Source organism: Pezoporus occidentalis, unplaced genomic scaffold, assembly GCF_034315485.1.
Source record: "Pezoporus occidentalis ecotype Australia unplaced genomic scaffold, CSIRO_AGI_Poc_V1 ctg292, whole genome shotgun sequence".
In the NCBI taxonomy this organism is placed as follows: domain Eukaryota; kingdom Metazoa; phylum Chordata; class Aves; order Psittaciformes; family Psittacidae; genus Pezoporus; species Pezoporus occidentalis.
In genome coordinates, this window is record NW_026914852.1 from 382,930 (window position 1) to 409,833 (window position 26,904).

A 26,904-nucleotide genomic window follows, 5' to 3' on the forward strand; every position below is an offset into this window, starting at 1 on the left:
TGGGTGTGAGCACAGTGGGGTGCTCTGAAGCACAGTGGTGGGCTCCGAACCGCAGTGGTGGGCTCTGAACCGCAGTGGGGGTTCTGAACCACATCTGGGGAGCTCTGAACTGCAGCTGAGCACCGCAGCGACAGCCCATCGGCGGCAGCAGCCATGCGGTGCTGAGTGCAGGGGGCACTGGTGGAACCCACTTATGGGGCAGCCATATGGGACATGCACAGCTCTGTGGGTGGGGGCACCTGTGCCATGCTGGGGACATGGGCTTGTCCTGGCATCCTCAGCAGCTCCAGCACTCCCAGGGCCCTGCTCCTCGCCTCATGCTGGTGCCTGCACCCTCGGCAGCTGTGGCTGTGGTGAGGCCGGGGCTGGGAACAGGAACCCCGGCAGGAGGTTGTGCAAGGAGGAGGGTCCCGGCACAGCCCTTGCCCATGTCGAAACTCCACTGGCTCTTACAGAAAAGCCCCTGGGCAGAATTCCTGACAGGGGTGATTCATTCCCCGCTGGAAGCGATGACTTTGTGTCTCCAGTAAACCCTCTTCAGCCCAGCAGGCTACAGGGCAGCAGTGCCCCAGTGCCCTCACCATTGCCAGCACATGCTCTGGGGTGCCAGGGCTGCCCTCAGGCCCGTGGGCAGTGCTGGGTGCCAGGTGCCGGGTGCTGGGCTGCTGGGGTGCCGGGTGCTGGGGTGCAGGTGGCTGAGAGCCACTGGCAGCAGAGAGGTGGGTGCCATGCACAGAACTGTGCCCCAGCTCCTGTCCCCGCGGGGCTGCCCCTGCCCCGGCTGCCACCCGAGCCTGGTGCTGCCTCCAGGTACTTTGGGGGTCCGTCCCCACCAGCGAGGGCGCACGGGACGGCCCTTTCCAGGAAGCGTGCGTGAGGGCAGCCAGGCTGCAGAGTTCCCGACAGCAGCTCTGGTTTTAATAACAGCAAATCAATGGATGCCCGATTCCGGCCAGAGCAAACCCCTGCGCTTCCTGCCCCGGCCTCCCCGGCCGCTGGCTTCACTGCAGGGCAGAACCGACCAGGGTGGGCTCCCTGAGCCTGGCGACTGCACGGGCACTGCCGGGCACTGCTGGCCCATGCCTGCTTCACCCTGCACCGCGTGGGAGGGCCCGGGTCCCCGCTGCCCCAGCGAGCCCACCGTGCGCGGGCTGCTCCGTGGACGGGCATTCCCATCTGGTCCCGCAGCCCTGTGCTGTGATTCAGCCTCCCTTCCCCGCGGGTTTGCACAAACCTCCGCTCTCTTTGTGCTTGTTTTGAGAACAGATTAGTCATGGCTCTTAGCTGGCTTCCAGCAAACTGCACAACAGCACCATGGAAAAACGAGAACAGCAAAGTGATGACTCAGCAGGGCTCACGCTCCTGTCCCTTGGGTGCCAACTGTCCCCTGCTGCTGCACAGCCCCGGGCATCCATGGGGACCCCCAGTGGGTGCAGCAGCAGGGCCAGGGTGGGTGATGCAGGGAAAGAGCCCGGGGCAGAGCTTGCCAGGAAGCAGCAATGGATGAGCAGGGGCTGAGTGGGGGATGCCAGGTCCCTGGGGGTGATGGGCCCTGCAATGCAGCCTCTGCCCCATCCCGGAGCCTCATCCTGCACCCAGCAAGTGGCGGCTCCCCTCCAGCCTGCTGGCACCTCACTGCCCCCGGTGGAAGCATCCCAAGGATGGAGCTCGGCTCAGCATTAGCGAGGCCGCACGGTGCAGGGGCTGCTGTGTGCAGGGGCTGCTGCGGTGCAGGAGCTGCTGGGACCCCGCTGGAGCCTCAGGGATGGGGATTCCAGTCTTTGGGCTCAGCAGGCACTGGGGCCCTCCCGGCTGGCACCTGTGGCTGGGGCCGTGCCAGTGACAGGAACGCTGGGGCGGGCCCTTCCCGTACCTCACACCTCGCTCAGCAGCTCCCACTGCCCTGCCCTGGCCGGCTGCCCGGTGGCACGGTGCACTGCCAAGCCTCCCTGCCAGGTGGCTTTATCGTGATCCCACGGCGCTGGACACCAGCTGGTGCCGGCTGCCAAGGATGAACAATGTAATTGCTGGAATTACAGTAAAGTGCTCCCATTCCCACTCGTTAAATGCTGAAACAGGGCCCTTGAGTCCTTCTAGGGAACATCTGCTCCAGCTGTCCCCTCTGCCAGTCACATGCCCCATCCTTGCCCATCGTGGTGCTGCCATCACCCATCGCCACCAGCCTGGCCAAGGAGCTGTTCCCTGCCAATGGGACCCAGGAGCCGTGGGACAGACACAGCCCTTGTGGGCACCTTTGGGTCCCCAGCACTGTGCGCTAGGGCACGCAGCTGGACAGGGAACAGCAGCACCCACCCCACAGATGCGGGTTCCATGTCCTGAAGCCCCATCTCCAGCTGGGTGTGCAGCAATGCTTCTGCTGCTGCTGCTGCTGCTGTTGCTGCGCCGGGGCTGAGCCAGGGCTGATACGAGGCCAAGGGATGCTCCAGGGCTGGGGTTTGGCACCTGCCCATGGCTGCTCTGCTGGGGTCATGCGAGGACTCTGCACTGTGCCGGGCAAGCACACCCAAGGCAGCTGGCAGCCTGGAGCACCCGCGGGGACCTCCCGTGTTGTGCCACTGGTGTGCCCGTGCCAGCAGTGACCACAGTGGTGGTCAGTGCCTCACTGCTCCCCGTGAATGCAGGTGCAAGAGTGGCCCAGACCCAGACCTGGCTCTCTGGCTGGGGGGCAGGAGGGGGCTGACCCAGGGAGGGCACAGGATGGGGCCTGCCCATGTGCTGGCACCCGCAGCCTGTCCCGGGCATGGCACAGGCACTGTTTGGCAGCAGGACCCTCTCCCCTGGCGCAGGAGCAGGGCCGGGGCTGCCGGGCGCATCACGCGAGCATCCATCCACCCAGCGCCCCCGGCACCGGGCTGCTGCTTCTCCGCCTTGGCTGTGTCCCAGCTGAGGTCCAGGAGGGGGGGTCTGCGGCTGCCATTGCCGCAGCAACGCGGCCTTGCTTGCAGCCCTCCTCTGAAATGTCAGGACTTCCCTTGGGCTGCGGCAGCCGCTGCCGGGATGAAAACTTCCTCCGGGGTTGAGGAAACGTGCGCGGGGGGGATTCCCCTTGGACCTTCCTCCTCTGTGTGGGCAGGGAGGGCTCTGCCCGCGCCGGTGGTCGGAGGGTGCAGGACTGAGCTCGGCGGCCCCAGCTGCGGGGCAGGGGCAGGGGCAGCGGCTGCTCCCTCGCAGGGTCCCTGGGGCGGGTGAAGGGTCCGGGCCCCTCACAGGCAGCGGGACCCCCGCGAGCAGGGAGCCGGTGGAGGTGGCTGGGGCGGGGGAGCCAGGGCAGCGCAGCCCCGCGGAGCTGCTGACGGAAAGAGTGAGGAATCCGCAGCGGCTGGCTCCCTGCGAGATGACTATGGTCTGGCTGGAGAAGCAGCAACAGAGCGGGGTTTCCATGGGGATGTACACAGGCCTCTGGGCTCGCCTGCATCCCAAAATACACCCTGGCCTGGGCACAGGGTCCTGCTGCTGCTCTGTGCTCCCTGCCTGCCCGGGCTGGGAAGAGCCAGGGCCCGAGCCAGGCACACGATGTAGGGGGGCAGGCCAGCCCCTGCAGGTCCACCGGTCACCAAGGCTCTGCCACCTCTGCACCAGTGATGGGATGTGTTACAGCCAGCTGGGGCTGGGGGCCTTGTGGCACACCACAGGGCTTGTGAACCTGCCCAGGGCAGAGGGCGAGGTGAGGGGATGCTGCGGGACCAGAGGGATCCCACAGGCCCCAGGGACATGCATCTGCAGGGCTGCACATCCCGGCTCCCCTTCCAGAACAGGGACCCGTCCCCATCCCCTTCCTGCACCCAGGCAGCTGACGCCAGCCCTGGGCTGTGCCGCAGAGCCTGAGCTCGTGCTTCCCAGCAGCATTCCATGGAGCAGATGTCTCAGTCCCTGTTCCCAACCATCCCTGTGGGCCTGGCTCGCAGAGGAATTGCTATGTAAGGAGCAGGTGGTGCCATTTACAGTAAGTCCCCGGCTGCTGTACAGCCCTTTCCTGCATCCGACTGGGAAAGGCGGCGGTGGATGTGGGAACGTCCTGGAGCTGCAGAGCGGGGCAGGAGGAAGTGCGTGAGGGTGTGACATGGGGTCAGGGTGTTCGCAGCGAGCTCCCTGCCTGGCCCTACTGCTGCCGGTGCTGCCGCTCGCTGCCACCACCCTTGGGTGACCGCCAAGTCCTGGGTGGCAGGACAGGAGATGGTGGTGGCCATGCGGGGCCACCTCTGTCCTGCTGCAGGCTGTGGGTCGTGCCTGGTCCCACGGCTGCTCTGTCCCATGCTGCATGGGGCTGGTGCCTGCAGTGCAGCCTGCCCTGCTTGCACATCCCGCCAGGAAGGACCCAGTGTGGCCCAGGGACAAAAGTGCTCCAAGCAGGAGGGTCCCATTCTGGCATGGCCACTGCTCCCATGAAGGGAGTGGGATGCTCCCTCACACCAGGGGCATCTGTGGGTCCCGGGGTGGGGTTTGGGTACCTCTGGTTCTTTCCTGCTCCCCAGGGATGGCCCTGGCTGTGTCCAGATGTGCTTTGCCGTGTGGCTGGGTACCCACAGCAGGCCCTGGCCGAGCCCCCCTGAACACCGCTGCCCGCAGCTACCACAGGCTGCAGTTGTTTCCTGTTTTGGGTCTGCAGGTGCTGGTACACACCAGAGCAGATTTCCTGCACCCCCTGACCCCACAGGGCTCGGGTTTGCCATCCCGGCAGCACTTCCTTCTCATGCCAGTAACAAGCCAGCAGTGTGGTGGGAAGCATTGGTGGCTGCTCTGTGTCTCCCTGGGCAGGCAAGCCTAGCGCAGCACGTCCCCTGTTACTGTCCCACTCGGTGGGCAGCCTCCTGTGCCCGTCTGGTGCCCAGCCCCAGGCAACACGGGGGGGGGGGAGCTGCCGGACCACAGTGCCCCAGCCCTGCTCCCAGCCCCCTGTGCTCATGCATCAGTTCCCATCTGGTTCCCAGCACCCACCACAGTGACAGGGTTTAATCCGCACCGAGGACACGCTCCCCAGGCAGGGAGCCCCCTCGGGTGAGCTCAGCGGCTGAGAGGAACTGGCAGCCCATGACACACTCCATCAGGCGCTCGTGAAACCCGGGGCCAAGTCCACTCGGCTCCAGTGGGGAAGGCGGGAGGTTTGTGAAAGCCGGGGCAGGGATTTGCCGCTGGCCGCTGCGTCAGCGCTGCCGCGCGCCTGGGCTTCTTCCAAGAAAGCCGTGGGGCTGGCGGAGCTTCCTGGATTCTCGGCTCAGCAGTGGGCTGCAGCCACGGCCAGAGCAGGACGGGAGAGGCCCTGAACGCAGTGGATGGGGCCCTGCTGGGAAGTGGCGAAGCCAGGGGTGCTCCTGCAGGGATCGGGGTCCGGCCAGGGGTGTTGGTCAGTGCTGTCACAGGCAGCTCAACCACCCTCCCCAGGGCAGCTTCCCAAATCTGCCCCCCCCCCGTGGGGTACTGCAGAGCCATTGCTGTGCCGGGGGGTGCTGGGGTCCAGGGTTCCCCATTCCCTGCGGTGCTTTGTGCTGCCGGGAGCTACGATGCTCCAGGTCCCTCCCCAAGTGCTGGGAGCACCGTGGGAGCGATGCTTGGCACTGGCTGGGGGCTGCCCCCACCCTGTTCCCTGGCACGGGGCCGGGAGTCACCGGTGCTGCCGGGAGCCCTGACGTCGGGGATGTGCCTCGGCAGGGCCTGGCAAGCGGCCACCCGCACGCATGGACATTCCTCACATAGCTCCGGCGGGTGCCCGGGCAGGCCACGGCGCTTCCTGGCAGCCACGGCCCCGTGCAGCAGCACCAAAATAGTCGCTGGGACCATGCCGTGCCTGCGGCCCGAGTGGGGCCATCACCATCCTTCTGCCCGTGGTGATTCCTCAGGGAAGCCTCTTCCCAGCAGCTGGGGTTCCCGGGGCAGGAGCACGGTGCCCAGTGCCCGGCACGATGCCCCCAGTGTGGGACTGGGTGCTGCGGGCGCTGGGCACAGCCTGATCCCTGCTGCAGGGGTCTGCAGGTTTGTGGGGGGCTGGTTCCCTCCCAGGAGTTTCCCTTATGCCCCCCCAAACACGGGTCTGCAGCCAGGCATTGCTCCCCTCCAGACACACAGAGCTGAGGGGTTATTCCAATGCCTGCTTCACACCCTCACAGCCTCTGGGAGTAGGGAGGCAGGAGACACCCGAGGGAAATCCTCTCCCTCCTCCTCATCTCCTTGCTCTGAGGCCAGGCGGGTGGGTTTTGCACAGGGCAGCCCTGATGGCTCTGGGATGGAGCAGTTAACTCTGGCTGGACCCTCTCTGCCTTCCTGCTTCCCCCTGGCCCAAGCCTGCTGTGCTCACAGCAGAAGCACCACAAACCCCTTTTCTCACCCCACACCATGCCCTGTTCCTGGAGCCCTTCAAACACCACCTCCACCTTCCCCTCCCCAGACTGGGCTGGGGGCAGGAGGGAAGTGCTGCAGAGCCAGCGCTGCGCTTGGGGCTGTGCCAGCAGCCAGCCTTGGCCACCAGCTCTGCTCCTCCACGCCCGGGGCCATGGGCTGCGTCCCACAGTCCAGGGACAGTTTGTGGCTGAACCACGTGCCTGGAGCCCCGAGTGGACCCAGCTGTGCGAGGCTGAGCTGTACCTGGGCAGCACTGATGCACCACGCCTGAGTCACCGCAGGATCACCCCGCACCAGTGGCTCCAGGAAGCCGATGCTGACGTGGTGTAAACACCATCCTGGCGGCAGCGAGGGCAGAGGCCAGTAGGGAGGTGGGTGACCCTGGGTGGGCCCGAGCAGCCTCAGGGCACAAGGGAGGAAACGAGCCAGATCTGAGGATTTTCATTAAAAAATAGTGCTCTTTATTATAAATTATGGAAACATTTCCTTTCTGAATATAAATATAAATATGTGCAAAGTTTCATCTGAGTTTTGTTTTGGTTGAATTTTCAAGCATGGTTTTGCTCAGCCCTCGAGGCTGGAGGTGAAGATGGAATCTTTATAAAAGACAGTGATTCACGTTGGCCTGTAAACATCCCTTCGGTTCAAAAAATAAAGTAAAAAAAAGCCAGAAAAACCCAACCACTTCTCCAGGCGGACACAGAAAAGCACTTGTGAGACGATGCACTCCAGGGGCTCCTCCCATGGGAAGCGGTGCCTCTAGAGCAGCCGGGCAGAGGTGGGTGCAGTAACGGTCCGGCAGCAGCGGTGGGGCCCGGGGTGCTCCGTGGGACTCAGCAGCCTCAGGACTCACCATTTCCCCTACGTTTTTTCGGCACATAACCAGGACCGTTATCTCACAGCATCACCAACTGATGTGCAGTGACCCACGGGGCAGGGAGAATATTAAGGCTTAGTGCCCTGGAAAATGGCAAAGAGGGGAAAAAAGGCAGCAACCTCCAAGTCTGGGGCCTGGTGTGAAAGGAGCTTCCACTCATGAGGAGGCAGCAGGAGGTAAAGTACAGTATGGGCAAAAAACACTTTCCCCTTAAAACCGAGGAAAAGCGATGAGGCACTCGCAGGATCCAGTGCGTTCCCTACTCTGGTGGCAGAGGGGAGCTCTTGCCAGGACACCCCAAGGGGGATGTGGCTGCCGGGGCGCCTGTCCCTCCATACGGCAGGTGCCGTCCTGGCTGCCCAAGTCCGTGGGGGCTTTGCCGACAGAGTCAGCCTCCAAGCTGGGCACACTGTAACATCCACACTCTGACCAGAGCAGTCTCCTTCTCCATGGAGAGGGGGTGTCGCACTTCCTCGGGGGGGGGTGTATCCCCCAGCACCAAGGCTCACCCCAGTCCCTCCTTTCCTCCCCAGAGGGAGAGGCTTGCCGTGTCCCATGAGGCGTTGTGCCTGTCCCCCGCTCTTGTGCTTGTAGCGTGCGATCTCGCTCCACCGGCCCCTTAGAGAGGGGCATCGTACTGGTCCAGGAACTCCTTGATGGGAGCCGGCAGCTGAGTCATCTTCTCGTAGGAGTCCAGGTGCCCGTTGACAGTCTTCCGGCAGAGGTGCTGAAGGGTGGAGACGCTGGAGGAGAGCGGGCGGCTCAGCACCAGAGGGATCTTCTCGCCGCCCGAGTAGATGTAGTAGGTGCGCTTGGGGTGCAGGGCCCCCCCCGGCTGCTCGGGCACGGGTGGCATGTAGTGATGCACCAGCTTGAGCACGCAGTCGAAGCGGGGCACGGGTTGGCTGCTGCGGGGGTCGCTCTGCAAGGAGAAGCTGCCACCCTCGCACTGGATGCGCAGATTCTTGGTGCCCGACTCTGTCTTGACGCTGAGGGTGAAGAAGTGCCTCTGGTCTGAGCTGTCCCTGATGAGGAAGGTGCCGGCAGGCTCAGTGCTCAGCAGCAGGTTGGCCTCGCCTCCCGTCACCGTGCTCCAGTAGAAGCCGCTCTCCTGCAGCTTGCGCACGGTGTTCACCACCAGCTGGTACTCGCTCTTGGAGCTGAACGTCTTGAGGCGCAGGCTGGTGTCGAGGGGGCGGCTCATCCCGGCGGCGGGGAACTTGCTGTGGGTGACCATGGCGCAGGGAGCCAGCTTTGCGTGCTCGGGGTGCTGCTGCCGGGAGCAGCCGCTGCTACACCATCACCTGCAGCAGAGATAACGCTGAGCCTCGGCACCCCCGGATCCCCGTTCCCTTCGCGGGAGCACCGGCAGCGCCGGGCTCCGGTATTCCCCTTCCCCGCAGGGCACCGGCATCGCCTCGCCGGGGAGCACCGCTTTTGCCGGTCCCCGTCTACCTCGCTCACAGGGACGCACCGGCAGCTCTGGACCCTCTCTGTCGCCCTCCCGGGGCACCGGTATCCCCGGCTATCACCCTCCCAGGCAGCACCATCCTGCGGCTACTGCCCTTCCAGGGCATGCCCGGTTCCCCCCCTCCGGGGGTCACCGCGCCACCGGTCCTCGGCTATCACCTTCCCGGGGCACCGGTACCCCCGGCTAACACCCGCTCCAGGGTCACTGTGCCCCAAGTCCTCCGCTACCACCCTCCCGGGGCACCGGCATTCCCGGCTATCCCGCTCTCTGGGGAGCACCGACATCACCACTTCCCGGCTGTCGCCCCTGACGGGGGGGCACCGGCATTCCCGGTACGGGGCTATCCGTCCCCGCAGGACACACCGGCCCCACGTCCCCCTCCCGGTGCTTGTCCCCGTCCCCGTCCCGTCCCTCCCGCCGCGGGCAGCGCTGTACCTGGGGCTCGGGTGCCGGGGCCGGTCTCGGCGGTGGACGGCGTGGCCCGTGCGCGGCGGCAGACGGCGGAGGAGCTGCCAGGGCCGCCCGGAGAGGCCTCTTATAGGGGGCGCAGAGCCCGCCCTCGGGTTCCTGGAACTGCGCGGCTTCTTGTAACGCTCCCCGGCGCCCTCCCGCCGCCCCGCCCGGCCCGGCCCGCCTCGGCGCGCCGCCAGCCACCGCCGGCCCATTCCGGGCAGCGAGGCCGCCCCCTCCCGCTCCCCTCCACGCTCTTTCCTTCTAAGAAGAGGAGAGTCCTGGCCACGGCCCCCCCGCGCTCTGCGCCCTCCTCTCCCGTGGCCGGCCGGGACGGGCTGCCCCGAGCCCTGGCCCCCCCCCGGCAGGGCGGCTGCAGCTGGGGCCCGGGGATGTCGGGGCCCAGGGAGGGCACCGCAAAGCCACCCCCGCGTCTTTGGGGGCACCCCCATTTGGCACCCGATCAGGCAGTGATGGTTTGGGCCCGGTTGACGGGGTGCACCGGTTCTGGCATCAGCACATTGCTGGCCTTTGTGTCAAGGTGCCAAGCTGCTGCCAGCACCGCTGCGCTTCCTAGGGGAGCACTGCGAAATAACCCCCCCTCTACTGACACAAGGGGACAATAAGGGGCAGATCCTCCCCCGATGCCGTGCCAGGGGCTCCCAGGAGACGGCCACCCGCCTGAAGACTTGCTCCCGGGCAGCTGTGGCCCCCGAGGGCTGTGGGATGGTGGAGGTAGCCCCAGTGGTGCCTGTGCCCGGCAGCTGGGGGCAGTGCTGGCTCCGGGAGCCCTTGGGTGCTCCGTACGTTCGGCTCTTTGGCACCGGCCGCGGCAGAGGACAGGGGCCCAGGCGCCCGTCCGCAGGGGGCGAGCAGCCACGGCCCTGCCGGCCCTTGCCCAATGCCGCGGTGCAGCGGGCTCTGTCCCGAAGGGATTTCCGCACCCCCCTGAGGTAACCGATTGTCGGTGTGGACCCGGGAAACAGCCCCGGCTTTGTCCGCGGGTTTCTTTCACACAGTTTAATTTGCCCTGGAGGAGCCGGCGCTGCCGGTCAGGGATAAACTCCAGCCGCGCACTTCTGGGAAGTGAGGCTGCGGTGAACCAGAGGGGCCGGGACGCGGACGAGCTCTGGAGCTCTGCCTGCGGCCGCGGGGCGCGCGTGTAGGGACGGGCGGGACGCTCCAGCCGGGGCGGCGGCTCCGGGCTCCCCGCAGCGGGGCTGCGAGCGGGACCGCGGGGCTCCGCTGGGCACGGGCACGGGTACGGGCACGGGCACGGACCCGGACCCGGACCCGGCCCAGGCGAGGGGCTCGGCCGCGGGAAGGAGTCGCGTGGGCACGGGTGGCTGTGGGTGACCGGAGGGGCTGATACTGCCGCGACGGCGGTCACGGCTGGCGCGGGGCTCGGGACGCGCCTTGCGAGGGCAGGGAGGGACCGGACAGCGAGCCCCGGCCGGGCCTTCCCCGGTGCCCCCGGCTGCGGCCCCTCCCGCCGCTCGGGGCCCAGCGCTGAATGGCGGCGGGGGGGCGGGCGGCAGCAGCGGCCGCCGGAAGCGGAAGCGCGTGACGGCACGTCGCCATAGTAGCGGCCGGAAGCGGAAGCGTCGCGGGGCTGATGGCGGCGGCGGGGGGTGCGGCGCTGTGGCGGCGGCTCTCGGCGTGGCTGCCGCGGGGCCGCCTGGGCCTGGCCGCGCTGCTCGGCCGCCTCTCGGATCGCCTGTCCCGCGGCCGCGACCGCCGTGCTCGCAGGTAAGGACCGCGCTGAGCGCCCCCGGCGCCGGTTCTGCGTTACCCGGGAGCGTTGCCCCCCACCCGCCGCTTCTCCTGTCCCTGCCGGGCCGGGGCCCGTTCCGTTCCTGCCGCTGCGCTTTGCGCTCTCCGCTCGCTTGCAGCGGCCTCAGTTCTCCCGCGGCTCTCAACGAGCGCTGCTCAGCCTCCGCCACGGGACTGCCCGGGTTTGACTGTGCCCGGGTCGGGGTTTGCCCGTGGAAGGCGAGATCCCCCCGCCTGCCCTAAGGGAGAGAGAGGCGGGAGCAGGGCTCGGCCCGGCTGCGCTGCGGCTGCGCCTGAGCGAGAGAGGTGATGGAAACGAGAGAGGTGAGGGGAGCCGGGACCGCGCTCCCTGTGCAGCCACCGTTGTGCTGGAGCAGGTGAGCTGTCAAGCACGCACACGGGGTGTTCTCACCATCATTCCATCTCCCCTGAGCTGCTTCGGCTCTCCTGTTGGCCGCTGCCTTAGTTTTGTGCTGCTTTCTGTGGGGCTCAGCACAGGTCATGCTAAAAGCAAAACGTTAAATACCGAGAGGGGATTGTTTTTCTGTAGAACCACATCCTGGGTTCAGAAATGATCAAGCAAAATGCTTTGGAGTTTTTAAAGCTCAGAAACCAGCCTTTTCCCGCAGTCTTCAGGCATCACTTTGCACTGTACTGGTAAGAGAGTGCTGGACAGATGTTATGTGTTTTGGTTTGGGTTTTTAAACCCATTCTGCAGGGGCAGCCTCTCGCATCACAGCACGTCTTCATGCTGCTGCTCTCTGCTCCTTGCTGCTGTCTCAGCCCATGTTCTGCCAGATGTTCTTGTTAAGCCAAGGAAATTCTTACCAAGCTTCTCTTTTGGTTTCATTGGTGTTTTTAATGTAGATCGGTTGCTGGCCTGAGCCCTGGAATGAGACATCTGAGCTCAGACACGCGATCTGCAGGTTCCCCGGTGCAGTGACGTCTGTGTGGTGAAAGGACAGCACCGAATCCTGCAGTTTCACTTCACCGTTGGTGCTGCAGATGAGGTTTTGCACCGAAGGAGTGTTTCAGCTCCATCATGAGTCTCAGAACCAAAACCACAACTTTTAAAAATAGAACACACACAAAAAATCCCTCATTTATATTTAGGGTCAACATTGACATAGAAAAGATTTGAGGTGGTTCCTTGTAGTTCCGTTTTCTCTTCCCAGTTAACTCGGTGGTGAGGAGTACGTGGGAAGGGCTCCCCCCACCCCCATTTCTGTTTCTCTGAAAGCTGGTTTGTTGAAGTGTGGAATTTTGGTGATTTCTTCATAGTGTTACAGGGTTCCTGGCTGTGGTGTGTGTTCAGCTGGAAGGATCCTGTGGTGTTTGGGTCGTCACGAGTTCAGTGATGGGTGGGTAGAAGCTGCTGCTTTGGCAGGTGGTTGCTGTCGCATTGTTACTGTTGGCTGCAGCAAAATACTGATTTCTGGGCTAATTATAAAAGCCTCAGGCCTTCAGCACTGAATAAGGTCTGAAATGCCAGTGTTGGATTAAAAGATCAAAGAGTGAGGAGGCAATAAAACTCTTGAGTGCAGAGTTAGTGGGTATCATGCATGTGTTGGGTTAATCTGGAGGCTCAAAACGAACGGTGCTGGTGGCACTCACGGGTTGTACTGGCAGCAGCCAGGAAGGGGCTCTCTCTGGAGCACAGACCACGCGCGGGCACTGCCACTCATGGTTTTCATGCTCTTTGGCAGGAAATGGCTTCTTGGAATCGTTTCCGGAGAGTGGCTTCTCAGCCACTGGCTTCTGGAAGTGCACGTGGCCAGGATGTACGAGTGGGATTATAAAGAAAATATTTATTTACTGAAACCAGTCTTTCTTGTATTTTCTTTCTGCTTTGATTCTCCTTTCTGACCTCATTAGTGGAACATTTCCATTGCTTTAGCAGCCTGTTGGTAACTGTACAGCTGGTGGGTGTCGAGTCTGAGCCTGGTCCACATGATCCATTGAAAACCACCATCCTAGGAATTCTTGCAGGGATTGACTCAGATTTCTGATGTGATGAATAGTCAGTGACAAAGTAGTGGATTTTCCAGGAAATACAACTGCCAACTGTGGCTTCTGCATAAGGGTGTTCAGAAACCTTGTGAAGATCCAGTGTTTTATCGTGAAGCAAAAGAGTGAAATCATCTTCCTGGAATCTGAGGTCATTTGGGCTTTGGATTGTGGTAAAACCTAAGAGTTCCTCGTAACAAATTCTGGTAAAGATCGTAAGCGAGTCTCTTTGTGGTGTGTGGTGGTGCAGGCACTTGGGCATGGGTCACGGGATGGTGGCTGCCTGTTGGTCCTAAGGATCCAGCCTTCCTCTGGGTGAGACCAGCAGCGTGGTTCTGTCTCACTCCTGCCAGTAGGACCTGCAGGCCAGAGTGTGTCTCTAGTTCAGTCCCTTGCTCACTGATTCCCGCATCTCATGGGAGTTGCTGCTGCTAATTGTGCTGAAATGTGGCTTTGTCATGTGGGCAGTCTCCTGCCAGGGCTTGTTGTGTGACTTGATGAATTTGCATGCACAAAGCCTCCAGAGAAGACAAGATGCCTTGTGCTTCTTTCCCTGCCCCCCACCCCCGCCAGCGTGACTGTTGGCAGTAAGTTGGTTTCTTCCCAAAGTGACTTCAGATGAATCAAATTTGTTCTGAAATTCCTTTTTAAAGAATGAGCTTCCTGCTGTTTCCCTTACAGTTCCTTTGAAGTGTGTGGAAGTCTTGACCCTCTTTCAGTCCTTGTGCAGAGTGCAGGCAGCGTCCTTATACAGGCTGCCCTGTGTTCCTCAGTTGTGGTTATTGGCTTGTACCTGTTGAAACGCACTCGATCACCTGGTCCTTCTGGTGCTGTGACTTCACTGCTTTTGCTGGGACTTGTGCCAGACACTTCTTGTGTTGTGGATCTTTCTTTTTGGATACATGTGAGGGGTTGAGGCATTTTTTCATTTTGTTGAGGAACTTTCAGAGTTCAGCTGGGATTAAGGAAGGGAAATGGTGTTCTTGCCGTCCTGTGCTGGCCCTGGTTGCAGCTCTTTCTTTCCCTGCTTGGAGGCTAATCGTGGGAAGCGAAGGCTCCATGTAAAGAATTTCCCCATCTTTCTTTCCACAGATCATCATGGCTTCTCCTAGCCCCATTGCTCACCCCTTCTGTTCCTGTGATCACAGCCCCACCTTGTTCCCTCTGTCCAGAAGGAGCACACAGGTTCCAGTGGATTGGGAATCTGGTTCCAGAGTTTGGAATCTCCAGCTCACATATCAAGGTGCTTTCATCCCCAGCTGAATTCTATGAACTCTTGAAGGTAGGTTGTGGGTTCCAAGTTGCAGCTCTCCTGTGCCCTGAATCACAGCAACTTGTGGTCACAAGACCAAGGATGACCCTTAACTTATGTTCTGCTGTTCCCAGGTACAGATAAAATCAGCCAAGCAGCGAGTGGTGATGGCTTCACTCTACCTGGGAACAGGGCTCCTTGAGCAGGAGCTGGTGAGTGTGGAAGGGGTTTAGGAAGGGGAGAAAGTGACTGAAGGGAAGTGTTTGCCTTTGTGACAAGCATCCCGCTCCTGTGGTGGAAGAGCTGTGTGTGAGGAGCAGTTTGTGAGCTCGTAAAGTCCTGAAAACTTTGATACAGGGGTTCTCCTCTCCCAGAGAGTTTTGTAGGGTTCCTGGCTGCATTTGGGGTGGAGAGGGAGGAATTTGGAAGGGAGGTTGTTTTTGCATGTAGTTTCTGTTTGAGGCCTAGTATAGAGCCATGGAGCTTCCTCACAGGATAACTAGCCTGAATTTTCCAGCCTGTCAGAAGCTACTGTGAGTGTCCATAGGAGGTTTGTGGAACTGGGATCAGGGGTGAAGGGTTTTTCTGAACATTTCTCTTGAACACAAAGTTGATGTGTGTAGTGCTGTGTTCTGCCCCTGAAGTGCAGCAGCTCTGTGCATTCAAGACAGAGGTCAGCTTTGCTTCATGTTGTTTACCTTTTCCGTTTCCTGTTCTTTCCCCTGGAAACAAAAGTGTTATTTGTGAGCCCTTTAAGGCAGAAGCCTGACCTTGGCCGGTTTCTCATGCTAGAATGCAGATTCCACAGCAGGATAAAGGTGGACAAAGGCCTGCCCAGGGCTTTGCCTGGCTTTGTCTGGGCTTGTACACAAGATGTGAGTTTGCATGTGACAAGCGGCCTTGCAGTTAAGGGATGAAGCTGCCTCTGCACCGTTTGTGAGTCGCTCCAGGGTTTCTCCTTGATAATGCAAATCCTGTGTTTCGGGAATGATGGTGGGAATTTTTCTGCTAATATTAATTGCTCTTCAGAGGCTCAAGAATGTGCACATGCAAAATCGATGCCCTTTCATGTATTGCTTTAGGCTGACAGAATAGGGTGCCAGTCTGAGAGATGCAGAGTCTAAACTAGCAGTGATTTGCATGAGTGGGAAAGACTCATAGCAGGGTGTGGAAGCTTTCATGGCCACCAGCCTCCTGGCTGCTGCGTGCTTTCTTTATAAAGCTTTATTTGCTTTCTGTAACCAGAGAAATGTCTCTCTGCAGGTGGATTGCTTAGAAGAAACACTGGAGAAATCCTTCCAAGCAAAGGGATCATCTGACCTCAGAGTTTCCATTCTTCTGGACTACACCAGAGGATCTCGGGGTAGGTGTTACAATGCTTTCTTTCTTCAGAGGCTTAGTGTACAGTTAGGCTGCGTAGACTGCTTTTTCAGAGAGAGTTTGTCTTGACCAGTTGGACCTACTTGCTTAAATCATAGACCTCTCAAAAGTGGCCTTTTGTGTACCAGGAACTACTTATGCCCAGAAGATCTTCAAGCTGAGCAGCTTTTCTTCTGAAATAGGTGGTTGGAGCAAGAATGGCAGAACTCTGCTCTGTGAAGCTTGTGCTTTTTTGCTTAGTTCACTTGTCAGTGCACTTGCCCTTATCCAGCATGCTCTCTTATATTTTCATTTCTAAAAGAAAGTGGAAATTGTCAGAAGTAGCTGTACACCCTTGTGGTACCTCTTTCTGGCAAGTGTTACTTGTGCAAGGTGTGGCTTGATCAAGAAACTTGGAAGGTGTCAGACCTGCTCAGTGGTGTTTCCAGGACCCTTTCTCAGTGAAGGTGCAGGTCTAAGTGTGGGTTTCAGAACTGACCTAGTGGAAATGAAAGTGACTGAAAAAGAAATAAAATGGAAAGGAAAGAAATGGAGACAAGTTGAGGGCCAGCAGATGAGCTGGGTGCTCTGAGGGCCAGCAGATGAACTGGGTGCTCATGCTGTGACCAGCTGTGGTGCCATGAGGTATCCCCTGGCTGGTGAGATCCCCTCTGTGAAACTCCCCTTGTCTCCCAGGTCGGAAGAATTCCCGGACGATGCTGATTCCATTGCTGCAGCGATTTCCCGAGCAAGTCCGTGTGTCCCTCTTCCACACCCCGAACCTGCGTGGGCTGCTCAGGCTCCTGATTCCAGAGCGCTTTAATGAGACCATTGGACTGCAGCACATCAAGGTCTATCTCTTTGATGATAATGTGATCCTCAGCGGGTGAGTCCTGCCTCTTCAGGCCCTTCCATGCTTCGTTTAGCTGAGGTGTTGAGGCAAGGTGTGCATGCTGCCAGCACTGTCTGAGCGTCATAGCTGCCTCTGGCCGTTCCATAGTCATTGTAGCAATGCTCTTCTGAGATGGAAGAGCAACCGCAGCTCTGCCACATGAGATTTTCATGTGTAAGAGAGTCTTTCTCAAAAGGGAAAGAGAAAGGTTTCTCAAGATTCAAAAGGAAATGGCCAGTTTGTATTTAAGTTATGTTCAGAGTGAAATCTGTGATGGGCCGAGGTGTTCAGGATCACAGGCCTATGCTCAGTTCTGGAACTCAACTCTTCTTTTTCTCTCCTAGTGCAAACCTGAGTGATTTGTACTTCACCAATCGCCAGGACCGCTATGTTCTCCTGCAGGACTCTCCTGAGATCGCAGACTTCTTCACGGAGCTGGTGGATGCAATTGGAGACGTGTCCCTGCAATTGCAGCGAGATGATTCAGTGCAGATGATGGAGGGGATGGTGCACCCCTACCAGGGTAGGAGGGAGTTCTCTTACCTGGTTGGAGGGTATGGTCCAGAGGAGGGGGGTGACAGTTGGAGCTGATGGATGTTGAACTCCATCCGTTGGCAGGTTGCTGGGTGTCTGACCATTGCTACCAGGCTCAAGGGTGTCCCATTTCTGTGACACCCATTGCTGGAATCAGGTTTGCTCCAGTTCTGAGACTGGGTCTTTTGGGGTGTTCCTAGCACAGTGGCTGTCACCAGCTCACCAGGCAGAGGAGAGAACTGGCCCTGTACCTGTCTCATTGCTTGTTTGTAATTCTGCTGATGACCTTAAACAAGAACTTAAATTCCTTGAGAGGTTCTTTCTGGTTTTGATACTAATAGCTGTAAAATGCCAGATGTTCTGTGTGTACATAATGTGAAACTTTCATCTGTTTTTGAGACTTGGGGAGGAAAGTTGTGCGGTCTCTGTGTTAGCTCTTTTTTGTTCTCATGTTGGTGTCCCATCAGTAGTTTTTCCTGCTACATGATAGGTGATATGTAGGTCTGTACCTTTAGGTCTGAAACCCAGTGTCGTGTGTTTTTCCTGCAGGGGACAAGGTGGCTTACTGTGAGATAGCAAATCGGAAGGTCATGGAGGTGATCAACTCTGCCAGGACCCGGCAAGAGCTCCTTCATGCAAAGACTTTCCACAGCAGCCAGCAAGGCAGCTCCTTGTTATCCCAGAAGGGCTCTCAAGCATCCAGGGATCTGAAACCAGAACCCGACACCTGGATCTATCCCTTAATCCAAATGAAACCTTTTGGGATTCAAATAGATGAGGTGGTCACAGAGACGCTGCTGACAGAGGCTGAGCGGGACGCCAGGATATACCTCACCACTGGCTACTTCAACCTGACCCAAGCGTACATGGACCTCATCTTGGGCACGAGGGCTGAGTATCGGATCCTCCTGGCCTCACCGGAGGTGAATGGGTTTTTTGGTGCCAAAGGGGTGGCAGGTGCCATCCCTGCTGCATACGTTTACATAGAACACCAGTTCTACAGTGAGGTCTGCTACCTCCACCAGCAGGAGAGGGTCCAGCTGCAGGAGTACTCGAGGGCCGGGTGGACTTTCCATGCCAAAGGTAAGATGTCCTTCCCCAGGAAGATTAGTTCAGAGGTGTTTGAGGCTTGTGCATACTTGGATTGTGCAACTGGTGAGGGGATGGCTGAGTGCTGGGTCTGGACTTGACCTCCAAAATACTCATCCAGCGGTTGAACATCTTGTGTAAACCTGGGAGGTTTGGATCACTCAGGGCACAGCCATGCAAAGTCATGTCTTGCCCCTGGATTTCTGATTTGAATATAGACCCAGAGATTATCCAGGAACTGTCCCAGTGATAAGAGGCTTAATGTGAAAGCATCTGGACGTGTTTATGATCACAGTAACTGGTGACTGTGGTGACTGTGCTGGGGCCCCTGGGGTGGGATCTGTAGCAGGAGCAGGAAGAGAACTTGCTGGTGCCTCCCTAGGGGTCCTGGGTGCTGTGTTCTCTTGGCAGCAGGTTTTCACAGGGATAATACAGGTGTTAAGGAATTTGTACCAGCTTCTGTTCAGGGCATACAGAAAAGTGCAGCACAGTGAGTAACTGCACCCATGTGCCTGCTGGGAGCTGAAGGGGAAGTTGCTGAGAAATGCATGTTGCTTAAAAAATGTAGTTAATAACAAACAAAGGTAATTAATACCACTAGCATGGTCTGCTGCAACACGTCAGATTCTTTCCTGCTTGATAGATGTGTACAGCCTTCACAAGCTCAGTGCCACCTTGATCAGAGCATGAGTGTTTCCCCCAACTGGTTGTTGCTGGTTGTGTCTCCAAATTCTCCTTCCAGAAAATGCAGCCCTTGACTCTTACGTTCTCCTACTTTAGACGCAGTAGGAGGTATTTGATTGCTCAGTAATAGATTTTAATGATGTGAATAACTTAGGAAGTCTAATGGAAGGGTTATTGGTTTAGAGAAGACAGATGCCTGTGACACTTCATAACTGTCGAGGTTCTCAGGGTCTTCCCACATGGAGGTGCCCCAGTGGAACTCCTCACAAAATGACTTGGTCTCAGGCTCAGGCAGCCCTTGGCCGAGCTGACATCTTTGCCATGTTCTGTTTCTCAGATCTCCTGCGAGCAGAGCTCTGGGCTGTGTCACGGTGTCACTTCCTGTGATGGTTCAGTGCTCCCCTTGGACAGCAATTCCTGTAAGCAGTTCCCAGCTTGGCAGTCATTTCCATGAGCCATTCCTCAGCCCATTCCTCAGCCGTATGGTGCTGAGGGACATCCCCATTGTTTGCAGCACGTGGGATTTGGGCACTGGAGGATGCAGCCCCCAGGCTCTGGCCTGTTTCTTTTCCGAAGTTGTTCTCCTCTGTTTATTTAAGGAGACAAGTGCTCATGACTGTGGGGATGCCTCTGTGTGCCCCGCTTCCTGCAGGGCTGCCCAGAGCAGGTTCAGAAGTGGCAGGGAGAGAAATCTGCTCAGGCTTTCTCTTGACTCAAGAAAACACACAAGTGTTACTCGCTGCCTCTGTGTTGAAACTACAAACCTTCCTAAGGAGTGTTGTGCCCCTCCTGCAGCGAGACCAGTCACTCTGTCCAGTAAACCCTTATCTCAAGTCCAGGGCCTGAAGGAGGTGCCTGCCTGGGAAGTCCTGTGTGGTCTGTCTTCCAGGAAGCACATGCTGAAGTGATCTGTGGCTCACAGGTTCCCCCCTTGCTGGGCACTGCTGACTCCAAGTGGGATTTTGTGGTTTGGTGTGGATTGAGCTCGGGCATGGGCTGCTTTTCCAAGCTACCAAAGTGTTTGTGGCAGCTAGTCCCTTCTTGGGCAGCTGTGCCTTCCAGAGAGGTGCTTTGGGCTCTGTCTGTGTATGATATTCTCTAGAGAGGAAGTTCAGGAGGTCCTGTGCCTGGCAGGAGGGATGTTGGAGGTGTGTGCTGCCTTTGCAGGGCTGCAGGGATCAGCGTGTGGCTCCTTTCTCTGACACGCTCTGCCCCTTGGTGCGTGTTTGATTCATTCTGCAAGAGTCACCCAGTGTGAGTGAAAGAGAGTACAGGGCAGAAGAGGGAAAAGGAGGAAACCTTGGAGACAGATGGAGGGCCGTTGCACATGGAGCCTGGCTCCTGGGAGGACATGAGATCTCCAGCAGCCCATAGTGCCCATTGATACTTCCTTTTTGGGCTTAGACAAGACACCCCTTTGTCTCCTGTAGGATACCCCTCCAGCTCCTCTTAAAACATTTTGTGTCCTCAGGCACAACAACCACCAGGGTTCTGGCTGTCCTTGGGTTTGTTCAGTGCAGAGAACTGCGGGAGTGGGAAATACAAACCCCTGCAATGAGAGGGGCTACCTGAAGCCTCCCTGCACATCCACCCATCTTGTGCTGTGTGGCTGTACGTGCTGGTGGGGGTGACGCAGGACGCCTCACGATTAGATCCCTTCCATGCAAGTGGGATGACAGTGCCGGGCAGGTGCCTGTTTGCACGAGATAAACCTGTATGACTGCTCGTGAACAGTGGCTGGGAAATGGCTCTTCCCCTTTCTGGAAAGGTGAGTCACTGTTTGAGCAGATCCTGCCAGGTGGCTGTAAAGTCAGAGACACCCTGAAGCCTTGGTGCTGCCACGTGACTGCTCCGAAGGAGCGAGGAGCATGTTCCTGTACCGGGCAGAGCCTTGTGCTGCCCTGAGCCCAGCACTGGGCACCGTGGCGGTGGCAGTGGGGTGGCAGAATTTGATGGGTCTCGCTCCCCCTCAGTTGCTTTGTGGGGTGTCCCAAAGCCCCCCGTGTCAGAACCAGTCTCTCTGTGGGGGGTGACCTGTGCAGGAGCCAGTGGTGCCCGTGGTTTGGGCAGTGCCAGCACTGTGCTGGGACGTGTAACTGAAAGTGGCAGCGATGCTGCTGACTGCAATGTGGGGGCTGGGAGGAGGTTACAGGAACCAGCAGTGAATCGGCAGTGTCTTACTCAAGGCATTCTTGGAACTGCTCTGGGGTTGAGTTAGGAAACCTGCTGCTATTTTAAGGACTAGGTGGTTTTTATGCCACAGTTTCTTTGTTGTAGTCTTTGTGTGACTTGCAGTAGGGATAAGCCATCTATCAGGGACGTGCCCAATGCTGTTCTAAGTGCTTGTGCTGTGCTGAGTGGAGAGCAAACACTCCTTGGGTCCATTTATACCCAGGAATGGCTGTATGGGCTCTCCTGGGCAACAGCCCTGGCTCTGCTGTGGCATCCCTGCCGTGCTGCAGTGGGTGTTAAGAACAGCGTGGTGTTTCCATCTTGTGCTGGAAAAGAGAGTCCTGGGTTGTGTCACGCTTGCCTTTGTTGCACTGGTGAATTCGTGTGTGAGCTGCAGTAGTGAGTGGGCTTGGGAGTCCTGCACCCTGGCAAGAGTGATTTCATCTTCAGTGGCTGCGCAGGAAGTGAGTGGGTGCAATAGTTTGCACTTCTCTTACGAGTCTTTATTTCATGTGAATTCACCTGTCAGAGCAGGAGATGCCTCTTCATACGCTGCCGTGTGCAGCTTTGGGAGGGGGTCAGTCAATGGGTGACTGACCGTGCTGCTCTCTGGGCTGGTCCAGACCTGCCCTGTGCTCTGTGTCAGTTTTGCTTCACTGAAACCCAGTTTGTCTCATTTCAGCATTTCTGGGATATGCTGTGGTGCAAAACAACCTGTAACTTGATGATGGTGACTTATTCTGGGTTATTTGGGGCCCCCATGCAGTGTATGTACATTCCTGAGCACGTGTCCCAAGGGTGGCACTGGGTGATGTGCAGCCCTCTATGAGCACCCATGTTTGAACAGCACAAGCTGTGCCAGGGTCCCCCAAGGTTCATATGAAGATTTGCAAGATCATTGCAAGGAAGCTCCTGTTGTGTCCTGATCTTTCATGGTGACTCTCATCTAATGTGCTTGGCTCATTCTAAGCACATGTGTGAAGCTGCCCCAGTCACATCCTTTGTCTGCCAGGCTTCCTTTCCTCTCCTGTTTTCCCTGCAGGCCTCTGGCTGTACCTGGCAGGAAGTGATCTTCCCTGCCTCACCCTCATTGGCTCTCCTAATTTTGGATATCGATCAGTTCATCGTGACTTGGAAGCTCAGGTCGCGATAGTGACCGAAAACAAAGCTCTGCAGCAGCAGCTCCACCAGGTGAGTGGCTCATCCTGGGGGGATGACGGGGATGTTGTGCTGCTGCCTGTCACACAGGGAATGCTGGTGACACAGTTGCAATAAAATCCTACAGCTGCAATAATTCTAAACCTCCTTGAGCAGAGGAAATCTCAGGAGCTGTCAGTTAAGTGACTATTGATGAGATGCCTGCTGCAAGTGCCTGTTTCTGGGAAATGGAGACCATAATGGGAAACAACATGTGTCCCCAGTGAACTCGAGCATCAGGAGTGCTCAGGCACTGGATGCTGAGCCATGGCAGTCAGGGAGGATGTGCTTGCTCCTTGCTGCTCACACAGCACGTTTCTGGGCCTCAGCCCCAATGTTTGGGCACAGCCAAAGTCTCACTGTGCTTGAGGGTATGAGGTCAGGCCCCTGGAATTGCTCATCTTGGACTTGGGGAGGGTTTTGTTTCTGGGGCATGTGGGAACTGCTTTGTAGGTATATGAAAGCCAATCCTTCCTTTAGCTTTTGAGTGGCTCTGAGGAGGTGAGCAAAGGCCGGACTTTTAGTGTAGCTTCTGCAAGAAGAGGGTTTCTGGTCTGGTTGGATTGCCCATGAAATTACATGACGCAATATAATCTTGAATGATAATATGGCAGTCTTGGCACAAACTGCCGCAGAAAAATTATGGACTCAGTCCGAGATCAATGGGATCAGACCAAAGCCGTTTATTATAGCGTATCAATCCTTTTTGTGCTGTTTCTCTGCCTCGGCTTACAATAGCTTGCTGTATTACAATCAGATACATTTTCTTGTAATACACCACAACTACGGTTACATTTACAATAGCTCGCTGTATAATATTTGGATACATCATCAATAGCTCACTGTAGGATAATTAGATACATGTTCAATAGCTTGTTGTATGATGATTGAATACATATACAATAGCTCAGTATACTATGCTGTGATACATATTCCTGCAGCACACAGCAACTAGTAACAATAAGCTTATGAGAACTTAACCTTTAAAATTTGCTAACAGTCCACTATTTTGTATCTTAGCACAGTCCAGTTTCTTCTTATCTTGCTTGCACTGCTACTTTTGCTACTGCTACTTTTGCTTCTTTACCCACGTCCTACTTCATCCTCAGTTCATGTCGAGCTCCACGTAGGCACTTGCTGACTTGGGAATGTGGCCGTTCTTTGCTGAAAATCCATCCACAACAAACATTTTTCAGTGGATTAGTGCTCAGCATCCCAGTTTGGTGTGGGTTTTTTTATTTAGTATTATGATTTTTAACTGGGCAACTTGGACTGCTCAGCACTTGCTGCTTCTCTAAATCCTGTCTGTCTTGACTCTGAACCTTCTGCTGGAACTGACTGTCCAAAGTATTTCCTATGTAGAGTTCTGATACAAAACAAATTGGTGTGGTTCTTCTGTGTGTGACTTAGGGATCTCAAAAGTGTATCCTGTTAAGCCTAGCCCTGGCGTAAGCAGGCACGGTTGTCTTCAAGATCAATGGGAATTGCCCTGTTGCATCAGGGCTCTTCCACAGGATGAGTCAGAGTCTGTCTAATCAAAAACAATTCTATTACTGGAAGAGTTGCTCGAATATTTCAGTTCATGTCTTGCCTCTGCTTGTTTCTAATGGAAGGGAAGAATCAATGAAAATATGACAAAGGAATTTTCTCAGGGGGTGCTGCAGTGATCTCATTGAAAGGGCTTTAAACCATTCCCATTTGCTGGAAGCTGATTTTGAGGTTGGCTGTTTGTTTACTGTACTGTGATCTTTATTTAGAAGACTTAATACATTCCTGGGGTGCTGCCATGAAATCACTTTGTCCATGTAACATCCAGTTCCACTGGAAAGTGCTGCTGAGCTCTGGGCTTGGGTGTCTCTGGGTGCTCCCTCAATGAACTGGTCTCTCTTCCTGTGATCAGACAACCTCATTGCGCTGGCTGACCACGGGGCACGACCTCAGAGCAGGGCTGGCTGGAGCACTTGGAGATTCAAAAGTCAGACTGATTTGGCACACACATGTCTTCCTTCTGTTGTTGGTTCACCTTTTTGGTATTACTCTCCACTGCTTGGTTCCTGCTTCCCTACTCCACTCTGAGTTTATACCCAGCGCAGAGCCTGTTCTGTTGATTGTGACAGCTTAGCTAACGAGAAACAGATTATGAACAGATTTACAGGCTGCTCTTTGTTTGCCTGTACCTCTCAGCCTGTCTGCTTTTGATAAGAGAACCGCTTCTACCTTTGATCAAAGAGCTGCTCTCACGTGTGATGTGAGTGTGTATTATCATGGTGACAGTTCATTTCCTCCAGCAGCACTGTGTACACATGGGAGAATCCAAAGTGTTTTTGGTAATTCAGTTGAAATCACTTCTGCACCTTCGGTTGAAACATGGTGCTTGGGCTGTGTCTAGAAAGAGCTGCAAAACCATGTCTTAAGGCTATGGGCAGGTTTCCTCTCCTGGCAATTGCAGTGAGGGACTCAGGAGCTTTCTGAAACAGAAGCTCAGCTCTCCTGCAGCTATGGGGCACAGCAAGGCAAACCCTCCTGCCTTTGCTCTTTGTGGAGTTTAAGTTGCTAATTCTTGAGGTTTTATTATTGAGTGTACTAAGAGTCATGGGGGGGGTGTGCTGTGGCAGCAGATATGAAGGCAGATCCTGTGCTGGCCCCTCTGTGGTGTAGTTGTGCTGCATGGAATGAGGCTCTTTATGTGCGGGCTTGAGGAGAAATGATACACCTTCTTGGCAGGGGCCATGGCCAGTTTTATCTGAGTATTCACTTTTCCTCCTAAAGGCCATTACATGACTTAACACTTAGGATTCACTGGGATGATGTTTATTTCCCTGTACAGGAGCAGGAGCAGCTTTACCTCTGCTCAGGTGTAGTCTCATCATCAACATTTGAGCAGCCAAATCGTTACGTGAAGCTGTGGGTGAAGCTGGTAACACCTCTGATCAAGAATTTCTTTTGAAAGAAGAAAAGTTGCTGCTTTGGGTGAGTTTTCTGCCATTCTTATGGGGAATTTATATTGCACTGACTGCAGTTAGGAAGTACACATGATGGAAATATGGATGATGTGAGGAAAAACCTGGCATCTTTTCTGAGGTACTTGCCTCTGACTAGATTCATTGTGCAACGTCTCTGTCGGGTTTCATCTAGAATTTCTGGAAGGGTCAGTGAAAGAGAAGCCTACAAGGGTATTTCCCATGCATAGGAATAAAACTTCCAGTTCTGAAATGTCCCTTTTAGAGTTCTGTGGGGAGGAATTGTGTTCAATAGAAAACAATGTTGGAATATTTAAAATGCATTATCACCTTTTTATCTGATCCCTGCTTTGTTTGCCCCTGTAGATGTTGGTTAACAGGGGCAGTTGTTTTACCTTGTCTGTTCCATACAGTGCCCTGGATGTGCCTGGCTGTTCAACCACCCACTGACTAACTGGAGCCCTCCTGAGCTTCCTGGAACTGCTCCTAGATTTCTCTCTGTGCTGTGCACAGGTCATGCAGTTGGCACTTCAGTCTGTGTCCTTGATGCTGAGTGTTCACACACCCATTGTATTTACATATATTTCCCTCCATCTCTGGGGACCCCTTTGATGTACATGTTACAATGTGTTACGAGTGTCTTTCACGAATTATGGAGAGGCCTGAGAGGACCTTTGGTGCTAATGTGAATTTTGGAGGCTTCCCACTTGCTGAGAGTGGGAGGCTGAAACCATAAAAATGTGCTGTACAGAAGACAGAGTGCTGTGAGGAGGAAGGGGATGGGATAGGTGCTTGCAGTTGTTCTGTTTGGTTTCCTCCAGTGGTCTGGCTCCCGACCAGCACTTTATCAGAAACCACCAATTGAAACGCAGCATCCGTCAGGAGAAACCCCATGTCCTGAAGGAGCAGGTTCACCATGACAGCAGCCCCAGCACGGCTTTATTGATACTTTGCTAAAATACTTTGGTACAATCAACCTTAGCCTAAGTTACACAACACTGACTTATTTTTGCAAGTAAAAGGATCCACTTTAGCTCTGTAAGAGCAGAGCCACGCCAGCAAGGACCCACTTAGCAGCTTTCTCTTTTGTCTTCAGGTTAAAGGTCCAGACGTAGGTGGGACCTCGCGTTCGTGTCTTATAGACAGGACATTCGTAGATGTTCTTGGTGTCCACGCGGTCCCCAGGGATGGCTCTGATGAGCATGACTGGCATCATGGGCGTCAGCTCCTTCAGCCGCGAGTCTGCGATCGTACCCGAGGGGATGTCCCAGCGCGCACCTGCAATGACACCACAGCGGCAGCGTCCTGGCTCTGCCCTGCCTGTGACACTGCGGGGTGCTCTCATAGCTGCTGGGGGGAGGGAAGGAGCTGCTGTAGCAGCAGTCAGGGAGGGAGTTGCAGCCATGGTTGGGACGAACATGTTCTCATCTCCCTGGGACTCATGAATGCATTTTGCCTTATACCTGTGGGATGGCAAATAAATTCTGTCCCCACTCATCTCCTCAGCATGGGTTTGCATGAACAGTGCATGGCCCAGGGTGGCACTTGGCCGTGGTGGGAGCCATGCTAAGCTGTCTGTGAAATGGGCCCCTTTGGTGCTCTGCTGCCACTGCCCTCTCATTCCCCCTTGCTTTTTAGCAGTAATTATTTTAGGTTCTGAGGTTCCTGATTTGTCTTGCTCTCACATCAAATACAGTATAATACATTTACTTTAGTAACCATGTAGCTTCAGCCACCCCAGTCCTCAGGTTTATGACGCTCAATTTCCAAACCCCAAGTGTCTGGTTTGTGACCGGGCGGGTGCTGCCCTCAGCTGGTGTGTCCCGGGACTCA

General features: G+C 56.4%; 3 protein-coding genes across 6 annotated transcripts in view; 1 reads left to right on the top strand and 2 right to left on the bottom strand.

Annotated features, from left to right (window-relative positions):
* Window positions 1–6,792: 6,792 nt before the first annotated feature.
* SOCS3 (suppressor of cytokine signaling 3) lies at window positions 6,793–9,183 on the bottom strand. The gene is made up of 2 exons (XM_062626481.1): window positions 9,138–9,183; window positions 6,793–8,535 (listed from the first exon to the last, which is right to left on the bottom strand). The coding sequence occupies exon 2, from the start codon at window positions 8,466–8,468 to the stop codon at window positions 7,851–7,853; it is 618 nt and encodes a 205-aa protein (XP_062482465.1). The 5' UTR covers window positions 8,469–8,535; window positions 9,138–9,183; the 3' UTR covers window positions 6,793–7,850.
* A 1,560-nt stretch (window positions 9,184–10,743) lies between these two features.
* On the top strand, window positions 10,744–26,780 carry PGS1 (phosphatidylglycerophosphate synthase 1). Of its 4 annotated transcripts, none has more exons than XM_062626486.1 (10): window positions 10,744–10,901; window positions 14,025–14,214; window positions 14,319–14,396; window positions 15,448–15,547; window positions 16,240–16,429; window positions 16,780–16,958; window positions 17,519–18,052; window positions 21,957–22,105; window positions 24,939–25,081; window positions 26,168–26,780. In XM_062626486.1, exons 1-9 carry the CDS (start codon window positions 10,768–10,770, stop codon window positions 25,056–25,058), a joined length of 1,674 nt encoding a protein of 557 aa, XP_062482470.1. In that variant the 5' UTR covers window positions 10,744–10,767; the 3' UTR covers window positions 25,059–25,081; window positions 26,168–26,780. The 4 variants fall into 4 exon arrangements, with proteins under 4 accessions (XP_062482470.1, XP_062482473.1, XP_062482471.1 ...); XM_062626489.1 differs by having other exon boundaries at window positions 16,240–16,394; window positions 16,838–16,958; XM_062626487.1 differs by lacking the exon at window positions 26,168–26,780 and adding an exon at window positions 25,485–26,097 and having other exon boundaries at window positions 24,939–25,085.
* DNAH17 (dynein axonemal heavy chain 17) overlaps window positions 26,101–26,904 on the bottom strand; it is a 33,095-nt gene continuing 32,291 nt past the window's right edge. Inside the window, exon 80 of the mRNA XM_062626485.1 lies at window positions 26,101–26,349. Coding sequence (XP_062482469.1) covers window positions 26,102–26,349 — 248 coding nt within the window. The 3' untranslated portion in view covers window position 26,101. The remainder of the gene's footprint in view (window positions 26,350–26,904) is intronic.

Bases quoted from the DNA above. Each gene is read 5' to 3' on its own strand.
- SOCS3 (XM_062626481.1), bottom strand. From the start codon at position 8,468: ATGGTCACCCACAGCAAGTTCCCCGCCGCCGGGATGAGCCGCCCCCTC.
- PGS1 (XM_062626486.1), top strand. From the start codon at position 10,768: ATGGCGGCGGCGGGGGGTGCGGCGCTGTGGCGGCGGCTCTCGGCGTGG. The intron at 10,902-14,024 runs GTAAGGACCGCG...TTCTTTCCACAG, and splicing joins CGCGACCGCCGTGCTCGCAG to ATCATCATGGCTTCTCCTAG. The intron at 15,548-16,239 runs GTAGGTGTTACA...CTTGTCTCCCAG, and splicing joins CTACACCAGAGGATCTCGGG to GTCGGAAGAATTCCCGGACG.